The following is a 21706-nucleotide window of genomic DNA, read 5'->3' on the forward strand; positions in this document are numbered from 1 at the left end:
GTCATGGCGATTCAGCTCCCCAAGAAATTTAAAATTCCGGCCATCTAAACTTATACCGGGATTGAAGATCCCACCGAGCATCTCGACAACTATAAGATGCACATGGATCTGCAGGGGACTCCTCAGGAGATGGCATGCCAAGCCTTTCCACTTACCTTGTCTGGTTCAGCTCGGGATTGGTTCCGAAAACTCCCTCCGAGTTCCATCACATGTTTTGATGATCTCGGACAGAAATTCGTAACTTAATTCCTGGCTGGGTGCAAGAGGAAGAAGCCTTCTTGGCAACTAATGGCGATGCGCCAAAAAGAAGGCGAGTCTCTGAAAGATGATGTGGTCCGATTCAATCAAGAGAAGCTCACAGTTGATAATACAACCAAAGAAATGGTCTATGCTGCCTTCTATCAGGGCTTACGGGTGGAAGGGCCCTTGATGTCAGAAATTGCTCTCAATCATCCTGAGAATTTGACCGCCCTCACGAACGTGATTGAGAAGTATGTAAACCAAGAGGAAACCCTCACGGCTCTGAGGGAATCTCAGAAGCAGAAGGTTGTGGAGTAAAACAACTCCGAAAAAAAGGAAAAAAAGGGCCAGAAAGAAGAGAAGCGGACCGAAACAAAAAAAGCCATGGAACCAGCAAAGTATTACCAGTTCTCCATAGATGAATGGACTCCCTTGAATTCTCCCATTAACGAGGTATTGATGGAAATCAAGAAGGATCCGCAGTACGAAAGGCCTTATCCCCTTCACAATAAGCGTGTGAGGGAAGAAAATAGAAACAAGTTTTGCGCGTACCATGATGCTCGGGGTCATGTCACCGAGGAATGCAGAAATCTCAGAATCCTGATCGAGAAATTCATAATTAACGGAAAACTACTCCGTTTCATAGCAGACAACCAGGGCTAGCCTCGGCAGAATTAGAGGCCTCAAGAGCATCGAGACCAAGAGCAGAGACATAGAGAGCGTTCTCCTCAGAGACATAATGAAGATCACCGAGGCAGAAGAAGGGAGGAACCTCAGCGAGACAGAAGCAGAAGCAGAAGCAGAGGGGCACGAGGTCATGGACCGCGGAATGAGCTAGTCATCACCGACATTCGAAATATATTTGGAGGTTTTGGCGGAGGGGGAAAGACGAGTGCAGATAGGAAGACCTACGATCGGTACCAGAAACATCAGGAGGTGATGACTATAGAGAGACCCCACAAATCCCACCGAAGGGAATCTATAGTGGTTGGGTTTTCAGATGAAGATTATGCAGGAGTTTCACTTCCGCATACTGACGCGATCGCGGTCACGCTGCAAGTGGCTAACCACCGAATCCATCGAATGTTCATCGATAACGGGAGCTTGGCTGATATACTATATTGGTCGGCCTTTCGAAACATGGAGATTAGTCTGGAAAAGGTGATCCCGGCTACCTGCCCTTTGGTGGGGTTTGCCGGGGAACAGGTCCTGGCGGTCGGGTCTATTGAACTCCCTATGACTGCTGGGGATTATCCGACCACAAAAACTATTATGGTTAAGTTTTTGTTGATCGATAGACCCTCGGCCTACAACGCAATCATTGGAAGGACAGCGCTTATTGATCTGAAGGCGATCACTTCCACTTCACATTTGAAGATCAAATTCCCAACCGAGAGAGGTGTTGGGGAAGTAAGGGGAGAACAGGGAGTGGCACGTCAGTGTTACAATATAACGCTGAAAGGAGCCCCTTCACGAAGTAGCTGCAGGGAGAAAGGCGAGCAATAGCAATCACAGCAGGGGGAATCAACCGAGGAGATGGAAGAATTTGAAGTAGGAGGTAACGGGAAAAAAGTTAGGGTCGGATCTCTGTTATCTCCAGAAATCAAAGAATCCTTGGTAGCTTTCCTTCGAAATAATACCGACGTGTTCGCCTGGTGCCATGACGATATGCCAGGAATTGATCCTTCGGTAATTTCGCACAGGCTAAATGTCGACCCAAACCACCAGCCCGTTAAGCAAAAAAGAAGATGCTTTGCTCCAGAAAGAAACCGGGCCATACATGAAGAAGTGGAGAGGCTATTAAAACCGATTTTATCCGAGAGGTGGACTACTATAACACCTCTGAAAATTATTGAAAAATAAAAATAATAATAATAATAAAAATACCGAATAATTAAAATATTATAACTATTTAGAAGGTGTAATTAAAAGAGATTAATTTTTTTTGGGATAAAAAAAAAAAAAAAAAAAAAAATCTGACAGAATAGTGGGACGTGTGGCAAGTTGGTAGCTTCAGGTTTTTCTTTTTTCTCTGGACATTCTAGAATCACGTGGCACACAAGTATTTAGGGAGTCTTCTCTAGTAAGGAAAGGAGGCGTGGTTTTTTTTCATGACACTTGGCAATTACACTTAGCTTCTTCTTCAAGTCACGTCCATCGTTAATCTGATCTTAAATATACGGTGGTTATCTTTTCTTCTTCACCTTTCTACTTTGCTATCAGAAGATAATTTACCTTCCTCTTCACACTCGAAACTTGCAAGCCATTGGACAGGTATTCTGAGTTCTTTCATTATTCTTCATGGTACATTTATTTTATTGTTTCTTTAGCTTTAAATAAGTTTATTTAATTTTCTTCTACTCCTTCCATCTATCACACGGAACACCAAGTACCAGACTCCTTTTTCTTTTATACTTTCTTTCCTCTTCCTTCCCTTTTCTTTTCTTTCTTCTTTTCTTCTTCCTTCTCTGTTCGTTTTCTACTTCTTTCTTTTCCTTATACCCAATCAGAGAGGAAGACGAGAGTTAGAGAAGAGGGAGATGAGAAAACGTAAGAGAGGAGAAGGAAGAGAGAAGGGGGAAGGGAGGAGAGATTTCCAGCGGATCTACCGTCGTTCGGATGGTCGCCAACGCTGGTGGGTCACGGGCAGCGCCGGCGACGCCGTAAATGGTCTTTTTCGGTGATTTCATTTTTCATACCCATACTATAGAACACTCATTTTCTTTATGGGTAGGTGAAAATCTTAGTCCTTTTTTCATATTTAGTTGATTTTTTAGAAGGATTTAGAGCAGGAATTGAGGGTAGACCGAATGGGTTTTTGGGCAGATTTGTATTTTGTTCAGATGGGTTTACACCTATGAAAACTCTTCCCAGATTTTTTAGTTTGGTTCTTATTTAGGTGGAATTTTGGGAGCTTGATCGTAGTTCCCCTGTTTTCAGTGAAAGCTTGATTTTTGAGAATATTTTCTGATTATGGGTATAAGATTTCTAGGAGGAGGTTTGTTGATTAATTTAAGGGATTTAAGAGATTTTGGGCATTTTTGGACGGATGAATTGATATTTTTTTTTTCTCCTACTCTCTGCATATGTATTCTTGAGTGACTACTTGTAGAGATATTTGTTAGGCCAATTAGTTCATGCAATTCTTTCCATGTTTATAGGAGGACCGTAAGTCTCGATGTTAGGGACCACTAACCAAATTTCTCAATTGTCCCAAGCTTTATATATATAATTTTTCTAGGATTAATCAGTCTTGAAGACAAGATTTTTAGGTGTTATATAGAGGAAAATTTAATTTAAGTCTTAAAACTGAAATTTCAGAACGCTCCGCTAAATTCATCCTTGTGTTTTATTTAGGTAAAAACTCAATTCTGACGTTAAGGGCTAATCCAGGTAAGGGGATACAACACCGAAAAACCCCCAACAAGATTTTATTACAAATCTTTTGAGAAAAGTGTTAGGGAATTTTACGAGGCATTTACTCATGTGAATTTAATTATATCAATATTAAGCTTTATTTACTTATGTGTTATTATTCATGCAATTTTGTGCATAAATTTACAGTTATGATTAAGAGCATTTTAAAGTTATGGATTATGCATGTTTACAGTCATGAATAAGAGCATTTCAAAGATTTGATTATAGAGTATTCTAAAGCTTATGATATATTCAAGAATACAGTTTGAATGAAAAGAGGATCTAAAGTTTAAATTCTGCACATGACTACAGTTATGAACGCGGCTCATACAATTTTAAAGTAAAGTTTACAGTTATTGCAGAGCCTACAGAATTACAGAAAACATTCATGTGCAGTAATAATTGTTTAACCCTGAGGCACTATTACAGTTAGGATCGGTACTGCATAGGGTAGCAAGGCAAACATACCGTAAGTCGGTGTGTGCTACCAGCCGAGGTTGGCCTTTACCTAGGGAAGATCCCCAACCCGGATGACTCTTCCCTGTGACGACAGGTTGAGTCCATAGGTTTGTGTGACAAAAGCCAATGTGCTCCGCACACGGGTAACAGCGGTGTAGAGTCTGTAAAGGGTTAAACCACAGTTATAGTTTTATCAAAAGATAAACGAAAAGAATTTACTTGATTATCTATAAATTTCTCATGCTATTATTCATGTTTCTTGTTCATTCATTTTAAGTTTTGTTAATTATACTTATAAAGTCAATTTTAATTGTTCATTTTGTTATTTTGTATAAACTATCATTATGCATGACTAAAGAATTTATAGCATGTTTTATTTCCCTGGTGTTGATATTTCCTTACTGAGTTGTCGACCTCACCCATTTTCCTCATAACATTTTTCAGATGAAGGTATACATTATTGTAATGAGAGGGGGAGTTCCAGTGGGACTCCTTGTCGTTAGCGATCCTCAGATTTGGCCCTATCAGTGGGAAACCTGGACCCACTGTTTAGTGGATTAGCAGGAGATGTAGATATCTGTAAATAGTAGCAGTTTAGCACCTGGGGACTCCTTCGTGGACATGGACTGTAGAGCTAGAAGATCATAATAGTACAGTTTTATTTTGTTATGGAAACTGTACACATTACTGTCCTTTAACTTAGGTAGTTATCTAGCAATGTTGATTGCTAGCTTTTGTATTACCACTTTACTTTTGAGTTGTAAATAACTTTGAACCCCAGTGTAACAATTTTGATACTGCTATTGTAGATAGTATAATTAGTACTATTACTCGTGTATTGAAACTCTCCGTCTTTATTTTTTTACATAAACTCACTTAGTTCGCGTTTCCCTTATCCCAAAACGAGGGCGTGACAACTACCCTCAGTGGCTGGCCAACGTTATCTTGGTGAAAAAGTCGAGCGGAAAATGGAGAATGTGTGTGGATTTCACCGATCTCAACAAGGCATGCCCAAAAGATAGTTTCCCTCTCCCCCGGATGGATGTCCTAATCGACTCCACCTCGGGGCATGAGCTCCTAAGTTTTATGGATGCCTTCTCGGGGTATAACCAAATCCACATGAGCGAGCTCGATGAAGAAAAAACTTCTTTCATCACTGACCGAGGGTTGTATTGCTACAATATGATGCCATTTGGTTTGAAGAATGCTAGTGCAACCTATTAACGGCTAGTCAACAGAATGTTCTGTGACCAGATCGGAAGGAATGTAGACGTATATGTGGATGACATATTGGTGAAAAGCCGAAAAGCGACCAGCCATCAGGCTGATCTCGAAGAAACCTTTAACACATTAAAGAGATATCGAATGAAGTTAAACTCGGCGAAATGTGCCTTCGGTGTCTCATCCGGAAAGTTTCTGGGATTCATGGTCTCGAGTAAAGGAATCGAGGCAAACCCAGAAAAAATTCGAGCTATGCTGGAAATGCAAGCTCCCCGTACAACAAAACAACTGCAGCAATTGACCGGGAGGATTGCAGCCCTAAACCGGTTCATCTCCCGGTCAACAGATAAATGTTTGCTCTTCTTCAAGATACTCCAGAAGGCGTTTGTTTGGAGTAACGAGTGCCAAATGGCTTTTGGTCATTTGAAAGAATACCTAGCCAACCCACCACTCCTAAGCTCGCCAGAGGAATGGGAAATTCTCTACCTATACTTAGTAGTGTCGCCATCAGCTGTTAGCTCGGTCTTGGTCCAAGAAGAGTCCGGACTGCAAAAGCCAGTATATTTCACCAGCAGGGCACTACACGGGGCCGAAGAAAGGTATCCTCGGATTGAGAAGTTAGCTTTTGCCCTTATCACTTTAGCCCGGAGATTGAGACCATACTTCCAGACACATGCTATAAGGGTACTCACAGAGTATCCTTTGAAGAAAGTATTGCAAAAGCCCGACCTCTCGGGAAGGTTAGTAAATTGGGCCGTGGAACTCGAAGAATTTGACCTGGAATTTTATCCGAGAACCACCATCAAGGCCCAAGTTCTGGCAGACTTTATTACAGAATTCAGCAATCTCACCGAGAGCCATAAAATGCCTACAAAAGAAGCGTGGATAGCTTATGTAGATGGATCATCCATGAAGTCCAAAAGCGGAGCTAGGGTGGCCTTGATAACACCGGATTATGAGGAAATTGCAGTGGCATTGAAGTTAGACTTTCCAACCACAAACAACGAGGCGGAGTACAAAGCAGTAATAGCAGGCCTTAGCCTGGCAGAACATCTAGGAGCAAAAAACCTCGAAGTCCGAAACGACTCACAGGTTGTTGTCGGCCACATCCAAGGAGGATCTGAGGCCAAAGGTGAAAAAAATGATAAAGTACCTTGCCAAGGTGTTGGGTTTTTGGGACCGCTTCGAACGATTGGTGGTCACACAGATCCCGAGGGCCAAAAACGGATGAGCTGATGCACTAGCTCGGCTGGGATCGGCAACAGACGAAATGATTTCAGCCTCAAAACACCGGGTTATCATTCTGGACAAGCCTTCCGTGGATGATGTTGGATCGGTAATGCAGATCGATGTCGCCTACATAATTCCTGAGTGGGCGAGGTACATGATTGAATATCTTAAGAACGGGCAACTGCCAAATGACAAAAAAGAAGCTCGAAAAATCCGGATGCAATCAGCACGATACACTCTTGTCGGTAACATTCTATATTGTCGAGGCTATTCACTCCCACTATTAAAGTGCCTCTCAGCGACTGAGGCCGAGTATGTGTTAAAGGAAATTCATGAGGGAGTCTGTGGCAGTCACTCGGGGGGTAGAATGTTAGCACACAAGGCTGTACGAGCTGGCTACTATTGGCCAACGATGAATCAAGAATCCATGGAAATGGTCCGAAGGTGTGACAAGTGCCAAAGGTTTGCAAAGTTACAAACCAAACCACCAGCAGAACTCAGCTCGGTTTCTTCACCATGGCCGTTTGCCCAATGAGGGGTTGACATTGTAGGGTCCATGCCCACAGGAAAAAGGGAATTGCAGATTTCTAATGGTCGCAGTGGATTACTTCACCAAATGGGCAAAAGCGGGGCCTTTAATGACTATCACGACCGGGGCAATCAAAAATTTCCTCTGGAAGGCGATCATATGTAGATTTGGGATACCTTACGCCTTAGTAATTGACAATGGAACACAGTTCGACTGCAAACCATTCCAGGAGTGGTGCGATGAGCTCAAGATTCGACATTTTTTCTCGTCGGTATATCACTCGCAGTCAAATGGGCAAGTCGAAGCGACAAACAAAACTCTAGTGAAGATATTGAAGAAAAAACTCCTGAAACGTAAGGGAGGATGGGTAGAATACTTACCGGAAGTCATGTGGTCATACCGAATGACAATCAGCTCGGTAACTTCCGAAACTCCTTACTCACTAGCATTTTGGAGTCGAAGCAGTGATCCCAGTTGAAATAGGTTCCCCAAGCTTCCGCATTCAGCATTATAATCCCGGATTCAACAGCACAGGATTAAAGCTACACCTAGATCTTCTCGAAGAAAAACGAGAAGATGCAAGAGTCAAAACTTCTGCTTATCAAGAAAAAGCAGCTTGGTATTATAACAAAGGAGTAAAGCCCTGATCGTTCAATACTGGTGATTGGGTGCTTCGGAGGATAACAACGGCAGCTAAAGACCCCACAGAAGGGAAACTGGGGCCGGTCTGGGAAGGACCATTCCGGGTTATTAGAAGCAATCCAAAAGGAGCATACTTGCTTGAAGATACAAACGAGAAAAAGCTGCAAAGACCATGGAATGCCGAGCATCTCCAGAAATATTATATGTAATTCCAGTTATATTATATGTAATCTGTTTGTTTTTAAACTTAATGTTTATCAATAAAATGCAGATTCAGACATCATATTAGATCCAAAGACAATATTCGAAAAATTGAGATTTGAATCACGTTGAGGGGATTCAAGTCGAAGAAATGCCGAGACTTGAATCACGTTGAGGGGATTCAAGTCGGACAAATTCTGAGATTTGAATCACGTTGAGGGGATTCAAGTCGAAGAAATGCCGAGACTTGAATCACGTTGAGGGGATTCAAGTTGGACAAATTTCGAGATTTGAATCACGTTGAGGGGATTCAAGTCAAAGAAATGCCGAGACTTGAATCACGTTGAGGGGATTCAAGTCGGACAAATTCCGAGATTTGAATCACGTTGAGGGGATTCAAGTCGAAGAAATGCCGAGACTTGAATCACGTTGAGGGGATTCAAGTCGGACAAATTCCGAGACCTTAATCACGTTGAGGGGATTCAAGTCGGACAAATTCCGAAGTTCAATATTTTGAATCAAAATTCAAGGATACAAGAAAATGCAACCTAATAAACTTAGGCTAAATTCAAAAATTTACACTTAGCCAATTTTGGCTAAGTGTAAAACCTAGACGGTACGAGAACAGAGCAGAAGAATAGAGTAAAAGGTACAACACCAATATAAATTTTTTGCAAAAGTACCGAATGTTATAAACATAGAAAAGCAAAGGCTACAAAAACGCCGAAACAAAAGGCGTGCCAAAAATTTTTTTTTAAAAAAAAAAATGCTAAGTTTTATCTACATTCGGTTCTTCGGAAACTTGGCTAGCAGGAGCCTCAATGTCAGTGGCCTTAGTCGAAACATCTAAGTCTGCCGGCTCGGTCACCTCATCAACAGGTTTGGCATCTTCACCAACCTAATCCGGGACATCAGGAATCAAGTCTCGGCCTATTTCCCGTAGCTCTAATATAGCTTGCTCAGGAACATCCATAAAGTCGGTATAGTTCAGCCCGGCAAAATTTGGGGAAGGCGTCGAAGGGTTAAGCACAAATTCTTTTGAGGGAATCAGACTAGGTAGGGACGCACAGAGAAATTCCTTTCACCGAAACTACTTCGTGCAAAAGGAATTGGGGGGTAACTGTTGGGAAATAATCCCGATTCTGCCCAATGGGCCAGAATCGCAGCCCATTAGAATCTTTCTCGGTTAATTGCCGAGAATCATACACAAAGTCGGTAATTTACCGACTCCACGTAAAGGTCAAGGACGGTAAAAACCGACCTTGTAGCAACCAGGGAAGAAAGCCCACTACCTACACAATAGCTATCACTAAGGAAGGTGTCCCCACGATCTAAGAGCAGTTGAGGACCGACTCCACGATCTCAAGGCGGTTGAGGACCGACTCCACGATCTCAAGACGGTTGAAGACCGACTCCAGAATGATCGTGGAGCACGAACCATGACTCCACGATCTCAAGACGGTTAAAGATCGACTTGGCCACGATCGTGAAGCATGTGCCTCAATCCCACGATTTGAGTAGTCGATAAGTGCTCCAAATCTGACACGTGGTCCAATGGAATAACCAGATCGCTCTCAACATTTTATGTATAAATACTTCACAACTGGACAGGTAAATTTCAGATTGCTCATTGTGATAAAAGAGTGATATACACTTGGGATAAAACTGACAAAGGCATCGGAGTGGGATTGTCGGATTCCCCCCGACGCAGTTTTTCTATTTTGCAGTACAGCAGAGATAGGCTCTTCTGATTCATCAACTACCATACCAGAAACTGTTCTAACAGATTATAATCAAACTCTTGCTTCAGTTTCAAAAAGTATTATAAGAGGTACATATTGTTAATCGAAATACCCACTTGGTACTTCTGTCCATTTTTTTTTTTAGAGTTATCCACGTCACCCCCCATAAAATGGTGACACCTATCACAATTGTCACATATTTTGGCCAAGTCAAAATATCAACCTACGTGGCCATGTATCACAAGTGATAACTATGTTTTAATGCCACATAGGATGCAGGAAATAATCAAAACAAATACGTCAATTTTTTTTTTTTTAAAAAAAAAAATTAAAACAAAAAAAAAAATCAAGAACAAAAAATTATGGGTGGCCAACTACCCTTATTTTGGCCAGAGGGTGACTTTAGCACCCTATATGGCCAACTAGGGGGTGGCCGAAGCACCCCCAGGGGCCAACCCTCCCAAATTGTTTTTTTTTTTTTTTTTTTTTCCTTTGGCCTTTTGGGATGGTAGAACCCACCCACAGGCAAAATGGGGGTGGCCGAACCATCCCAAATTAAGCCACCTTTTTGCCAAAATGGGGGTGTGTCTGGCCACCCCTGATTTTTTTTTTTTTTTTTTTTTTTTTTTTTTTTTTTTTTTTTTTTTGCATCTTACGTGGTGTTAAAAACATAAATATCACTTATAATACTGGGCAACGTAAAATGATATTTTGATTTGGTTAAAATATGTGGCAATCGAGACAAATATCACCATTTTAAGGAGGGATATGAATGGCCTAAAAAAACAAAAAACAAAAAAAAGAAAAAGAAAAAAGAAAAAACAGAATCTGGAAGGAAGTACTAAGGCCATCTCCAACAGACATGCTATTTTAACCAAAATGGTTAAATTTAACTATTTTGGCTCTTTTTTGCTCTCCAGCAGAATAGTCAGGGTAAAATTTTTCATCTAACATTGAACAGTGAATAGGAAGAGTTGCCTATTCACTGTTCACACAAGTCAAAATATTTTATTGATATTTTCTCTCTCCCCCTGTCCCTCTTTGTCTCTCTGTCCCTCTCTATCGGTCTCTCTCCGTCATCCCCAACGAACAGTGGACAAGGAAAAGGCTAATAGCTTCGTCGCCCCGGACGCACCTCCGACCTCTCTCAGCCTCGCCCTCTCCGCCGACGAGGCGTTCTGATGGTTCTCCAGCTTACTCGGCACTGTCGACGAGTCGATCGGTGCGAATGGGACCGTGGAAAGGACTCACCAGCTCGCTTTCTGGCTCGTAACCGCACCACCGACAAGGGACCTTTGACTGCACTAGCCACCATTGATCGGTTATGGGTCTTGGGTGTGGGTGGGCAAGGGTGGTTTGGTTGTGGGTTTGATGGGGTTGGCCAGTTGTTGGGGATGGGGATGGAAGAGATCGACCGGTTATGGGCCTTGGGTGTGGGTGGGCAAGGGTGGTTTGGTTGTGGGTTTGATGGGGTTGGTCGGCGTTGGGGATGGGGATGGAAGAGAGAGAAAGAAAATAAAATAGTAAAAAAAAGATTGGAAAATAACATTTTAAGGAAATGAAGAGTAGAATAAATAGTATTGTTGGAGTGTTTTTAACTATTGAAATAGCTAAAGTAAATATTTGTAGTTTTTGAGTAGCTACTTTAACTTTAGTTGCTGGAGATGGCCTAAGTGTATAGTTTACTGTTTGATTATGACCTTAACACTTGTACCATTAACGTATTTAACTTTTTATTTTTTTATGGTAAGTTATAAGACACGGCTCAATCATAATAGATGAGGGCAAAAGGGTCAGTTTACCCCGTTTTTTGTTACCGCCTGTACACCAAACGCGGCTTTTATTCCTTTTCGTGCTTGTTCAAGTGTGCATTTTTTTATCTTTTATTTTATATATATATTTATAAGTCATTCATTAGTATTTTTACTTTTTTATTTTTTTTAAATAGAATTCATTAAAAGAGCAAATGGAAGGGCAGACCGTACGTCTTTATCTATGATTGGGCGTCTTTTGCTAACTTTATTTCAAATACTTTATATGTCCCAGAAAAATAAAAAATAAAAAAATAAAAAAATAAAACTCTGTTCCTTGAGAAAGAAAGAGAGAGAGAGAACAATAATGCAGATATCCAGTTCAGTGCAATCTACTGTGACATATTTAGTGGTGTTGATATTTTTTCAGAACTATGTTTGATCTTTCGATATATAATAATAATATTTTGGCAACCTTTTAGTTTTAACTTTTCCCAATCACGCATCCCATCCTAATTTTAATAGGAAAGAAAGCAAGAAAATTAAGGCTGCATGAATCATGATAGATAAAGGGGATAAGGTGATAAGAGGCCGGAGATGATCAAGTGGACGGTTAACAATTGTTTTATATTGGCTATTCACATTGCTCCTATGGGTTGCAAGTGGATTTTCAACTCCTAATTATATGTATTTAGATATTATATTTTTTATTTGTACGTATACGGGTGGATAGTGAAAACGGTTTATGTACCCATATAAATATATAATTGTCTTATAAAACTAAAACAATGTCGTTTAGGAAAAGGAGTACGGCAACCGGATGAATTTATTAACAAATTGCGTGTGTACAACATAAAGGCGTATTTTGGTTGTAGTTTTCTGTTGCTTTGTTCTTGTGCTATAACTCATGAGGAGATCGAGAGAAAACCCTAATTCAATTTGTATTTTCATATTACAATTTACAAGTGTATTTAATTCAAAAATTATATCAAACTTTATTTAAAAAAATTCATAAAAAACCCAAAAAAATTAACTCAAAATACATAGCGAATGCCACGAACGGCTAGTAAAAAAAAAGCAGCTCACACATGTACGGTTATTAGCGAATTTCAGAAAATACGAATGGGAATAAAATTACTAAAATTCGATCTCCGTAAATAACATGTACGTACAAATACATGTTAGGATAGAAAGACATTTACGTACGTCATTTGCAAACTGTTAACCTGATGTTTAGGTATTGCTTTGATTTGACAATTTTGCTGTGTCTTGACTCTTGAAACGTGACTTGTTGGCTTCTCTTCTCTTGTTGCTCTACTATTACACTTGAATTTGCACTCTTCTAAAATGATATATTGTTAATAATTGAATGCTTTTATCTTAGACTAATCATTTCAACCTTGAATGGTAGTAAGATTCTCGACTTAATTCCTTTCCCTTTTGTTTTTCTATTTATTTATTTTTTAACTATTATTTATTTTTTTTCCCTCTTCCCTTCTCCTGGTAATTGATTAGACAAAAAGTGTCTCATTGAATAAGATAGAAAATTTGCATGTGTCCAACGGTTGCATTAGTTTATTTTGTAGTTACTGTGTATTAGAGTATTAATCAAATAATTAAAATATTTTTTTTATTAACTAATAAAAATTTAACATAATATCAAATCAAAAGCCGTCGAATATAAATTTCTATTTTAGGTAGCGAAAATGGAAATTGTGCGCATATGTACTGAGAAAAAGGCAGTTGAAATTTATGCAATAATTAAAATCAAAATATAAACTGAATTAATTAGTGCAAATGCCCTGCTTCACCCATAACTGTCGGGCATCAGTAGACAGTACGTAAATATATATGATCTTTTTTTTTTTTTTAATAGATATAAATATATATGATCTTGATGAGGCGTAGCAAATGAAAATATGGCTGCTGGGATAGTGCGACTTGCCATGGCCCGCTAATGAGGCACTTGGACATGAGTAGTAGTATGATACAAAATCCCCCTTTTGGCACATTCTCAATTGATTTAATTTGTGCTTTCACCCTCAGCTTCCATTCATCATTTTTGTGCTCGATTGACTGGATCATCAACATATCCATCTTTACTCTCTATCTCCATTGATCCAATCTATGGCGCATTTGGGGGAGTTCCAATATCCATCTCTTAATTGCCTTGTTCTTATTCGTTTTTGTTTGTATGTATATATGGCATGCATTAATTGGAATTGTAAATGAAGTTAATTGGTGCAAAAAGCACCATGTCTAAAATTAATTCAGTACTGTTTTCTTCTTTCTATTAAAAAAGAAAAAAGAAAACATTGCTTTGGGTTGTGACTCGGCTGAGTGGCCTTCCCCTTTGGAGACTGGGAGTGGGAGGAGTCCAAGTGATTGTCCCTTTCAGAATCCTATACTATGGTCTTGCTTGCTTCTTCCTTTAATTTGTTGACTATTTTCGAATTCAATCGAGTTTAAAAATTTGCAATGTCGGTGAAACAAGTAAGAATTCTAATGACTCGCTCGTAGTCAAACCATGGGTCGGTCCAAGGCTTTTTTTTTTCTTAATTTTTATACATTTAGAGGGAAAGATGAAAACAAGACACAAATTTCATTCTCTACAAATTCACAGTTAGGTGGGTGGGTAGATTGGCTTGTGACAAGGCTAAAACTAGAGCTACCATATTATACAAGCAAAGAATTATATATACTTCAACTAATTAAGTCCCCTAAAATTACGTATAAAACCTTCTGGTTCTAGCGGTGCAATGCTTACAGTGCTTTCTTGCTCTGGAGGAGCCGGTTGTTCCGATGAGCTGCCGACGATCTTCTGGCACGTCTCAATGAGGCAGTGCCTGCATTTCGGGCAGGAAGAGTGTGAACTCAGCCACTTATCGATGCACCGGACGTGGAACCCATGGTTACACTTGGGAAGAAGGCGGACGCGGTCGCCGGGCGCGAACTCCGACAGGCATATCACACACTCGGCGTCCATGCCCGGCAGGTTGAGCTCAGTCGAGTAACTTACTGTTGGGAAAGTCTTGAGGGCCTTTTTCTTGACGCCGGTGTTGGCTGCCCGGCCGGTCGAGGAACCGCTTCCGCTGGACTCCGAGACTACCAAACTCGAGCACCTTAAAGCACACCGAATAATAGAATTCAACCCCAGGGAGCAAATCAGCGCGCACAAGAGGACGGAGAGGACCATAACAACATTTGCATCGAAGCTGTTGTCGCCTGGGTAGGCTTCCGTCGACTCGTGGCCGTTTGCGGCGGCTGGAGGAGACGCTACAGCTGGTGAATGGTGAAGAGGGTTGTATATGAGCAATCTCCTTGAGTAAAAGTCTCCTACAAGTCTGGTAGACATGATGATCGATGTTTGTAGTGCAGATTTTGATCGAGTTGAAGATGGCAGTTCTGGGAGGTGGCTTATATATAGGAAATAGAGAAAAGGGTTGGATTTGCTTTTGAGTTTTATTGGTATAAATAAAAGAATGTTATTATTGATAAAGGAGAATATTATTGTCAGGGTTTTAGCCCGCAGTATATTGGGGGGGGGGGGGCTTTATCTTTAGAATAATGTTTCTTATATTGGGGGGGGGGGGCTTTATCTTTAGAATAATGTTTCTTACATAATTTTTGTACAACTTTTACACAATTCCAACAACTTTCTTTTAAAATCAGCCATTGAATATTTAGGACCCACATGTTGAAAAACAAATCCAATGGTTAATCATAACAAAAAGTAATTAGAGTTGTACAAAAGTTGTGAGAGAGTTGTGTAAGAAACATTACTCTTATCTTTAATCTTTTTGATTCAAATATATTGGGGGAGAGAGATTTCTAAGCTTGTGGATCCTCCACTGAAGGTTTCATATGTTAATGGGCTTTCTAATCAAAATGGGTCCACCCCACTTTCTGCGCAGCACCAAGTGCCACGTGGGTTTTGCCTTTCATGAATCATATCCCCTAAAATTAATGCTGCCTGCGACCCACCGGCTCCAATGGGGGTCCAAGGAGCTTCTCAATCACCTATCATATGGGTGTGCTTTTTGTATAGTTGTCAAGAAAAAAGATATTTTCTTTTTTCTTGTTCTTGTTTCCTTCCTTTCCTGTTTTTGTAGAGGTGCACCTGCCAAATTCTATGAAGTTAACTCCGATGGGTTGGCTAGAGTGGTAAGAATTTTGGTTTTAGTATTTTTTAAAAGTATGCTCGTCTGCAAAATTGGACTTTACCTCGATTCATATAAAGGACACTTTGCATGGATTCAGAATTTACTAAACAGATATGAGTATACGAAATGTCCGACCAAAAATGAGTTACTGTCATATAAAAAAAGGATTTTACAGCACTTATGCTATAGATTGTAGTTAATCGATCTAAGGGTTTGAATTTGATTTTCAAAATCTAAAATCAAATCCAAACCCTTAGATCGATTAACTACAGCATAGGTACCGTAAATAAGCTATATTCCTAAAAAAAATAGTCTATGGGGTCAGCCTTAGCTCAAGTACGTTGAGAATCATGAACCTTGTTCATGCTCACAACAAAATTTACTAAGTATAGCAGAATTTTTTTATATATATATACAATAAAGAGAGACCTCTAATATACCTATTTAGTTATTATCTATCCATTTGAGTCTATGGAGGAAGAAGCGATGTGGTTTATCCTAAGTGTTAGAGTAGTATTAGAAGTTTGTAGGACATGTCATACGAATCTTTAGAGTTATCTTTTATATATGTTCATCTTTTAGTTTTGTGTATATATATATATCCTATGGTTTGATGAATAAAAGAATCAAATAAGTTAATTATCAATTCTAATAATTGTTTTTGAAGGTTTAGAATTATTCGAACTACGCTAAATTATAGAGGCTTAGAAAATCTCGAATTATCCTTTCAAAATTTATCTTTATTGTTACTTTTTCACGTAAGAACTTTCTAACTATTACGGGATTCGACCGAGAGTGGAGAAAGATATGGATTGTCATGTTATATTACAACAAATATCAACTCATCTTTTAGCTAGATTATAACATTAATGTTCACTACGTATGCCAAATCTATCGGCTTTCTATTGCGGGATTCGACCGAGAGTTGAGAAAGATATGGATTATCATGTTATATTATGTCAAATATCAACTCATTTTTTAGATTATAACAATATTGTTCACTATGTATGCCAAATCTATTGCAACTTGATGCCGGAAATTTCCCTTAAGATTTGCTGTTCTGTTTATAGGAACCAATAACCAGGTTAAGATATTTTTACCATGTATGTAGCCAGATCATAATCTAGTTTAGTAGTACTAATTAACTTTTCCGTATAGCTTATAATTAAAGGACTATCGTGGATAAGATCTTTGCACAATCCCTAGCCTGATAATATTAAAACAACAAATTGACTTAATGGAAGTACCATGTATATCAATCTGAATGCAGCAGTACTAATATTAAGTACAATACTTATCGGATGGATGTTGTAGATTTATAAAAAAAAAAAATAATAAAAAGAAAAAAAAAAGGTTGGCTTAGGCACAACAAGTGGGGGATACTTGGTCCTTTTTCACTTTCATTTAATTAATTATTGAAAAAGATTTGAGAGATAGGGTAAGCTTAAAGAGACGTTTGCCTTTGTTTTTTTGTTTGTACTAGAAGTACTACCACTACTCGATCGGATCCATATCTTGTTCGTTGGCTGGATTTGCTTAGGATATTGCTGTCGTAGGACCAATAGTTAAGAAAGATAGAGATAGATTTTCTTGCTGGATGGTGATAATTAAGCAAATTTCTTTAAATAAAATAATTACTACACAAATTAAAGTATTGCACGCCACAGTAATTAAATTAAACAAATGTGATCCACGTGCTAATCTGCTAGTGAGGAGTGTTAGCTATAAGTGCCATGATTATCCAATATTATAGGGTTCTGAAAATGATGTTAGAAGCCAATTAACTTTATTTTCTTATTGATTTATTTTTATAACGTACAGTGCTGTGTAGTCTGTGTTTGTTTTCCATGTAAAATGATTGATGAAATATATTTTCTGAGAAAGTCACTGATTTTAGTTGTTTGGCCGGTACGAAAAGAATAGTTTTCCACTGCAACTAAAAATTAATAGGAACCGGCCCATTCAAAGACAAGAACAAATACTGGTATCAACAATTCAAAAAAATCAGGGAAGGGAGATTGAGAGTGGGAAAGGGAAAGGGAAAGGGAAAAGAGTGAAAATTCAACCAATTGTTTTTGTAAAGGTTTCCAAAAGGTCACGGGAAAAGGGTACGTGCATTTCTCAAGCTCTCTCTTTGTTGCCAAACAAAGGTGATGAGTTGGAAATAAAGTAGGATCGGAATGCAACGTGAGGAAAGGGATGTTATTGAAAACAAATGCCAAATGCAGTGAAAATGAAAATGTAAAAGCTAAAAAGATGCCAACTATCAAGATGCTTTCGTAGATGATGAGAAGCTGACCGACATGCATTTGGGACAAGAGAGTATGATGAAGCGAATGGAGGAAGTATGTGTTGCAATGAACAAATGTTTGAAGCACACGATGACCATTACTCCAACAAACCCTCATAACCCAACCATTGAAGCCTCACCATGATCACCACAACCAGTCACGTTACCATGCCCTTCCCTATCAGAATCTTTCATTGATTTTAGTTTCCACCTAGTCAATCCGACATCTTCACCACCTTCACTACCTTGCTAATTGGCCATAATCACACAGACCCATATATGACTCAACCAAACCACTGATGCCCCACCATCAATGATACCAAGTTTTCCGATCCCAAAAATCCTACCACCAAGGTTACCTAGAAGTTCAGCCACTAACCTAGTACCCATGCACTCAACCAAAACATTGTTGCCCCACCATCAATAATACCAAGTTTTCCCAAAAATCCTAGCTACCACCAAGGTTACCTAGAAATTCAGCCACTAGCCAAGTCTGGACCAAAGCAACACCTCAATCATGTCACATTGAAGGAGAAGCTGCAAATTGCAACTCAAAGTCAGCTCCACTTGCTCAACCCCTAGTTGTATACAACAAAGCACATGGAAGCCCAACAAGAAGAGGCATTGGGAGAGACGGCTCGTGGAGAAGGAAGAAAAGCCACTGGACGAGCGACTGTCACGGCAGCGTTTGAAATACAGACAACTCATAAGCCCATAATCCATATGTTTCATATGACCTTGGGGACAATGTCTAATTTAAGGAGAATGGAATGTTAGGGGTCTATATATAGTCATATGGAAATAGATGTTATTTATCTAATGAGAGTATTATTTCTTTTAAGATTCTAGTAGTAGATAATAATAGTAGAGAATAAAAAGATAGCATGTTATCCCTAAGTAGTTGTATATTATCTTTATTAATAGTTGTTAGTGATAAGATACATCTTTATGAAAGTAGTTTATATTTATCACATTTTTTTGTAACTCTATATAAACCTATTGGAATATTGATGAATAAATGAAACAAAGATTATTAATATTCAGCTTTTGAATTGATTTAGGAGGTATTAATTAGAGTTTCTCAAACTATCCTTATTTATCCGTTACGTGTTTGAGTAATTAGGCACGTAATACGAATGATCAAGATAATGTTCGAATTTTAAACATTTACTTTGATACTATTTTAAATTATCACTTATACCGAAAATTTAAGCAAATAAAAAAAAAAATTAATCATTTAATATATATTTCAAGATGTTTAATTCGATCTTAAGGCTGGAGTGGCCTTTGGGGACGCACTTGTTTACCATCACACCAAAGGACAGCTCTTGTCCAGGTACATTATACTTAAATGGCAGCTCCTGAATGGACCGACCTTCTTCATGATCAAAATTTATAATGTCTGTTTGTTTCTCAGTCTCAAAAGATAAGGCAGAAGAGTATTACTGCACATGTTTTGTATAAATATCTTACTATTCATCTTTTTATAAAAGATTAATTTGGTATCTTTAACATTTTTCTTCTAGTTTTTAACTTTCTATCATATTTTTAATCTATTTTTTAACGGAGTCCAAGTCACGTGTTACAAAATCCTAGTACGATGTGCCAACATGATGCCACATGTTTGTTGGTAATAAAAATAAATTAAATTTGTTATGAAAAAATTAAAAAAAAAAAAAAAAACCTGCGGGGGATTTAGAGGGTGGAACTGTGGAGGTCGCAAAAGGGACCTCTGTGTCCTGTGACTTGGCCCTCCGACGAAGGGGAGGTATGAAGGCCTTCAGTGTTGGGTCACGTCTAAATTCCTTAACCCACATATTGGGGCTTGGGAGGCTTAGCCTCTATATATTTTTATTTTTAAATTTTTTTTTTAAAAAAAAGAAATTAAAAATTAAAAATTTACTTTTTTTTTTTTTTTTTTTTTTTTTTTTCTCTCAATTCCAAATCCTAATTCTGTTTCTAAAAAAGCCCTGCACTTCCTCTATGAAGATGAGAAATGATAGATAGGAACGTTCAACTGTCTTCTATCTGTCACTTTTTATTAAAAAAATGTATTTTAATTAAAAAAAATAAAAGAATGATAAAATAGTATTTTTTTTTTTTTTTTTTTTTTCTCCTACGTAGATAGAGACCTTAAGCTCCAGGGTCACGGACCCACCAGAGTGGCTAGCACAAAACCCCTTGCTCCACCTTGAGGCACCCTTTTGCCTTACTTGGCATTTGGCAAGGCCCTTTCACTCCGAAACTTCCATTTGACAAGCTCTCGACCAAGGGGATTGCACGCCGAGTGGATATGGCAGCGGATCAACCTCCACCACCAGGGTCGGTCCTGTGGGTAACCCAAGATAGACCCATAAATTTGTTATTATTACTTATGTTTTTATTTTGGTTAGAGAAATGATTAATTTATTTTTCTTTCTCTCTTCCCCTCATTTTTCAAAATCATTATTCAATTTCTGGGGCCTATGTTATCTCACACATTAGATCCGGAGATCCCACATAGTCGATCGTGATTTTGAAAAATGAGAAGATGAAAGAAGGATAAAAGGAGGATATGTAGCGTGTTTCAAATAAATAAATAATTCAATAAAAATTAATTAGTGTTTAAAACATATAAAAGTAACTTACAATTTATTTTGTCACGCCTAATGTTAATTTATTCAGTTGTCCTTGATGTGTGTTAATATTTTGAAATCGTTGTATAATTTCTTCATTGCTGATAGTCTTGAATATATCATTCTCAGTCTACGTAACCAGATAATCATTCATCTACTTTTTTTTTTTTTTACATGTCCACACAAAAGGGGGAGGGGGGATTCGAAATAATGACCTTTGCTTCATGAAGCGTGGTCCCCAGCCGATTGAGCTACCCCTTGGGGATTATTAACAATATTCACAATACACATCTTAGAAAAATTTGAATTGTTGATCAGCTTGTCTAAGAAAAATTTGGCTGAGTGTGAGGAGAATGGAAATTCGAAGTTTGATCGCCGTTCAATCTATGGTCGATCGCAACTCACGTTGCTCACTGTATTTATATATGAGTAACGTTAGCTAGAGACTATATTTTTATCCTACAATTATTTAAAAATGTTGACAAGATACTCCAAATTAATCATTAAATTTTATTAACAATAATTAATTCAATGGTTAGTTAAGAGAATCATTTCAACATTATTAAACAATTATAGAATAAAAATATAACGTCCAACATTATTCTATATATAGTTTTATATGTTGGTTTATATATTAAACTCATCGTTTGTCTCAAATCTGGATGATAAAAAAGACCCTTTATCGATACTTTGGCCCCTCATAATTAAAAAAAATAATAAAAAAAAATTCTCAAATCTCAAAGTGGAATGTGTAAACCAAAACAAGCCACCTCAGGTCCTCGATCAGCCCACGACTCACAACTCACGTGTGTTAACCTTTTTAATGCGATGCCGGCGTTAAAATGTAGCATGCACATTATTTAAACGCTGAGTTTTTGTCAAATAACTAAAAGCTTGAACTCATCATCTTCTTTGTTCATTTAAACTAAATTTGAAACCCTAAAACACATGAACGAGATTCCAAGAAAGTAAAATATAGAGATTGAGGCTCGTTATCTTCCCTTTGCTTTGCCGGTAATATCGATTGCCCCGGATGAGTGGTTAAAGGTAGGCATTCGAGATATTTTTACCCAAAGTAAAAAAAAAAAAAAAAAAAAACAAGGGAGGGGGGTGGGTTGATAAGGACCTAAATTTTTTTATTTGACCAGCTAATAAGAGGGATAGAGGAAATGAGGATTCGAATTAGTAACTTCTGTTTTCTTCATA

General features: G+C 38.4%; 1 protein-coding gene across 1 annotated transcript; it reads right to left on the reverse strand.

Moving 5' to 3' along the window:
* Positions 1-13949: 13949 nt before the first annotated feature.
* Positions 13950-14935, reverse strand: LOC133857616 (RING-H2 finger protein ATL78-like). Its single transcript, XM_062292886.1, has one exon. It carries the CDS (start codon positions 14785-14787, stop codon positions 14140-14142), a length of 648 nt encoding a protein of 215 aa, XP_062148870.1. The 5' UTR covers positions 14788-14935; the 3' UTR covers positions 13950-14139.
* Positions 14936-21706: the final 6771 nt, after the last annotated feature.

The sequence above is a fragment of the Alnus glutinosa genome, chromosome 14, assembly GCF_958979055.1.
Source record: "Alnus glutinosa chromosome 14, dhAlnGlut1.1, whole genome shotgun sequence".
NCBI classification, from domain to species: domain Eukaryota; kingdom Viridiplantae; phylum Streptophyta; class Magnoliopsida; order Fagales; family Betulaceae; genus Alnus; species Alnus glutinosa.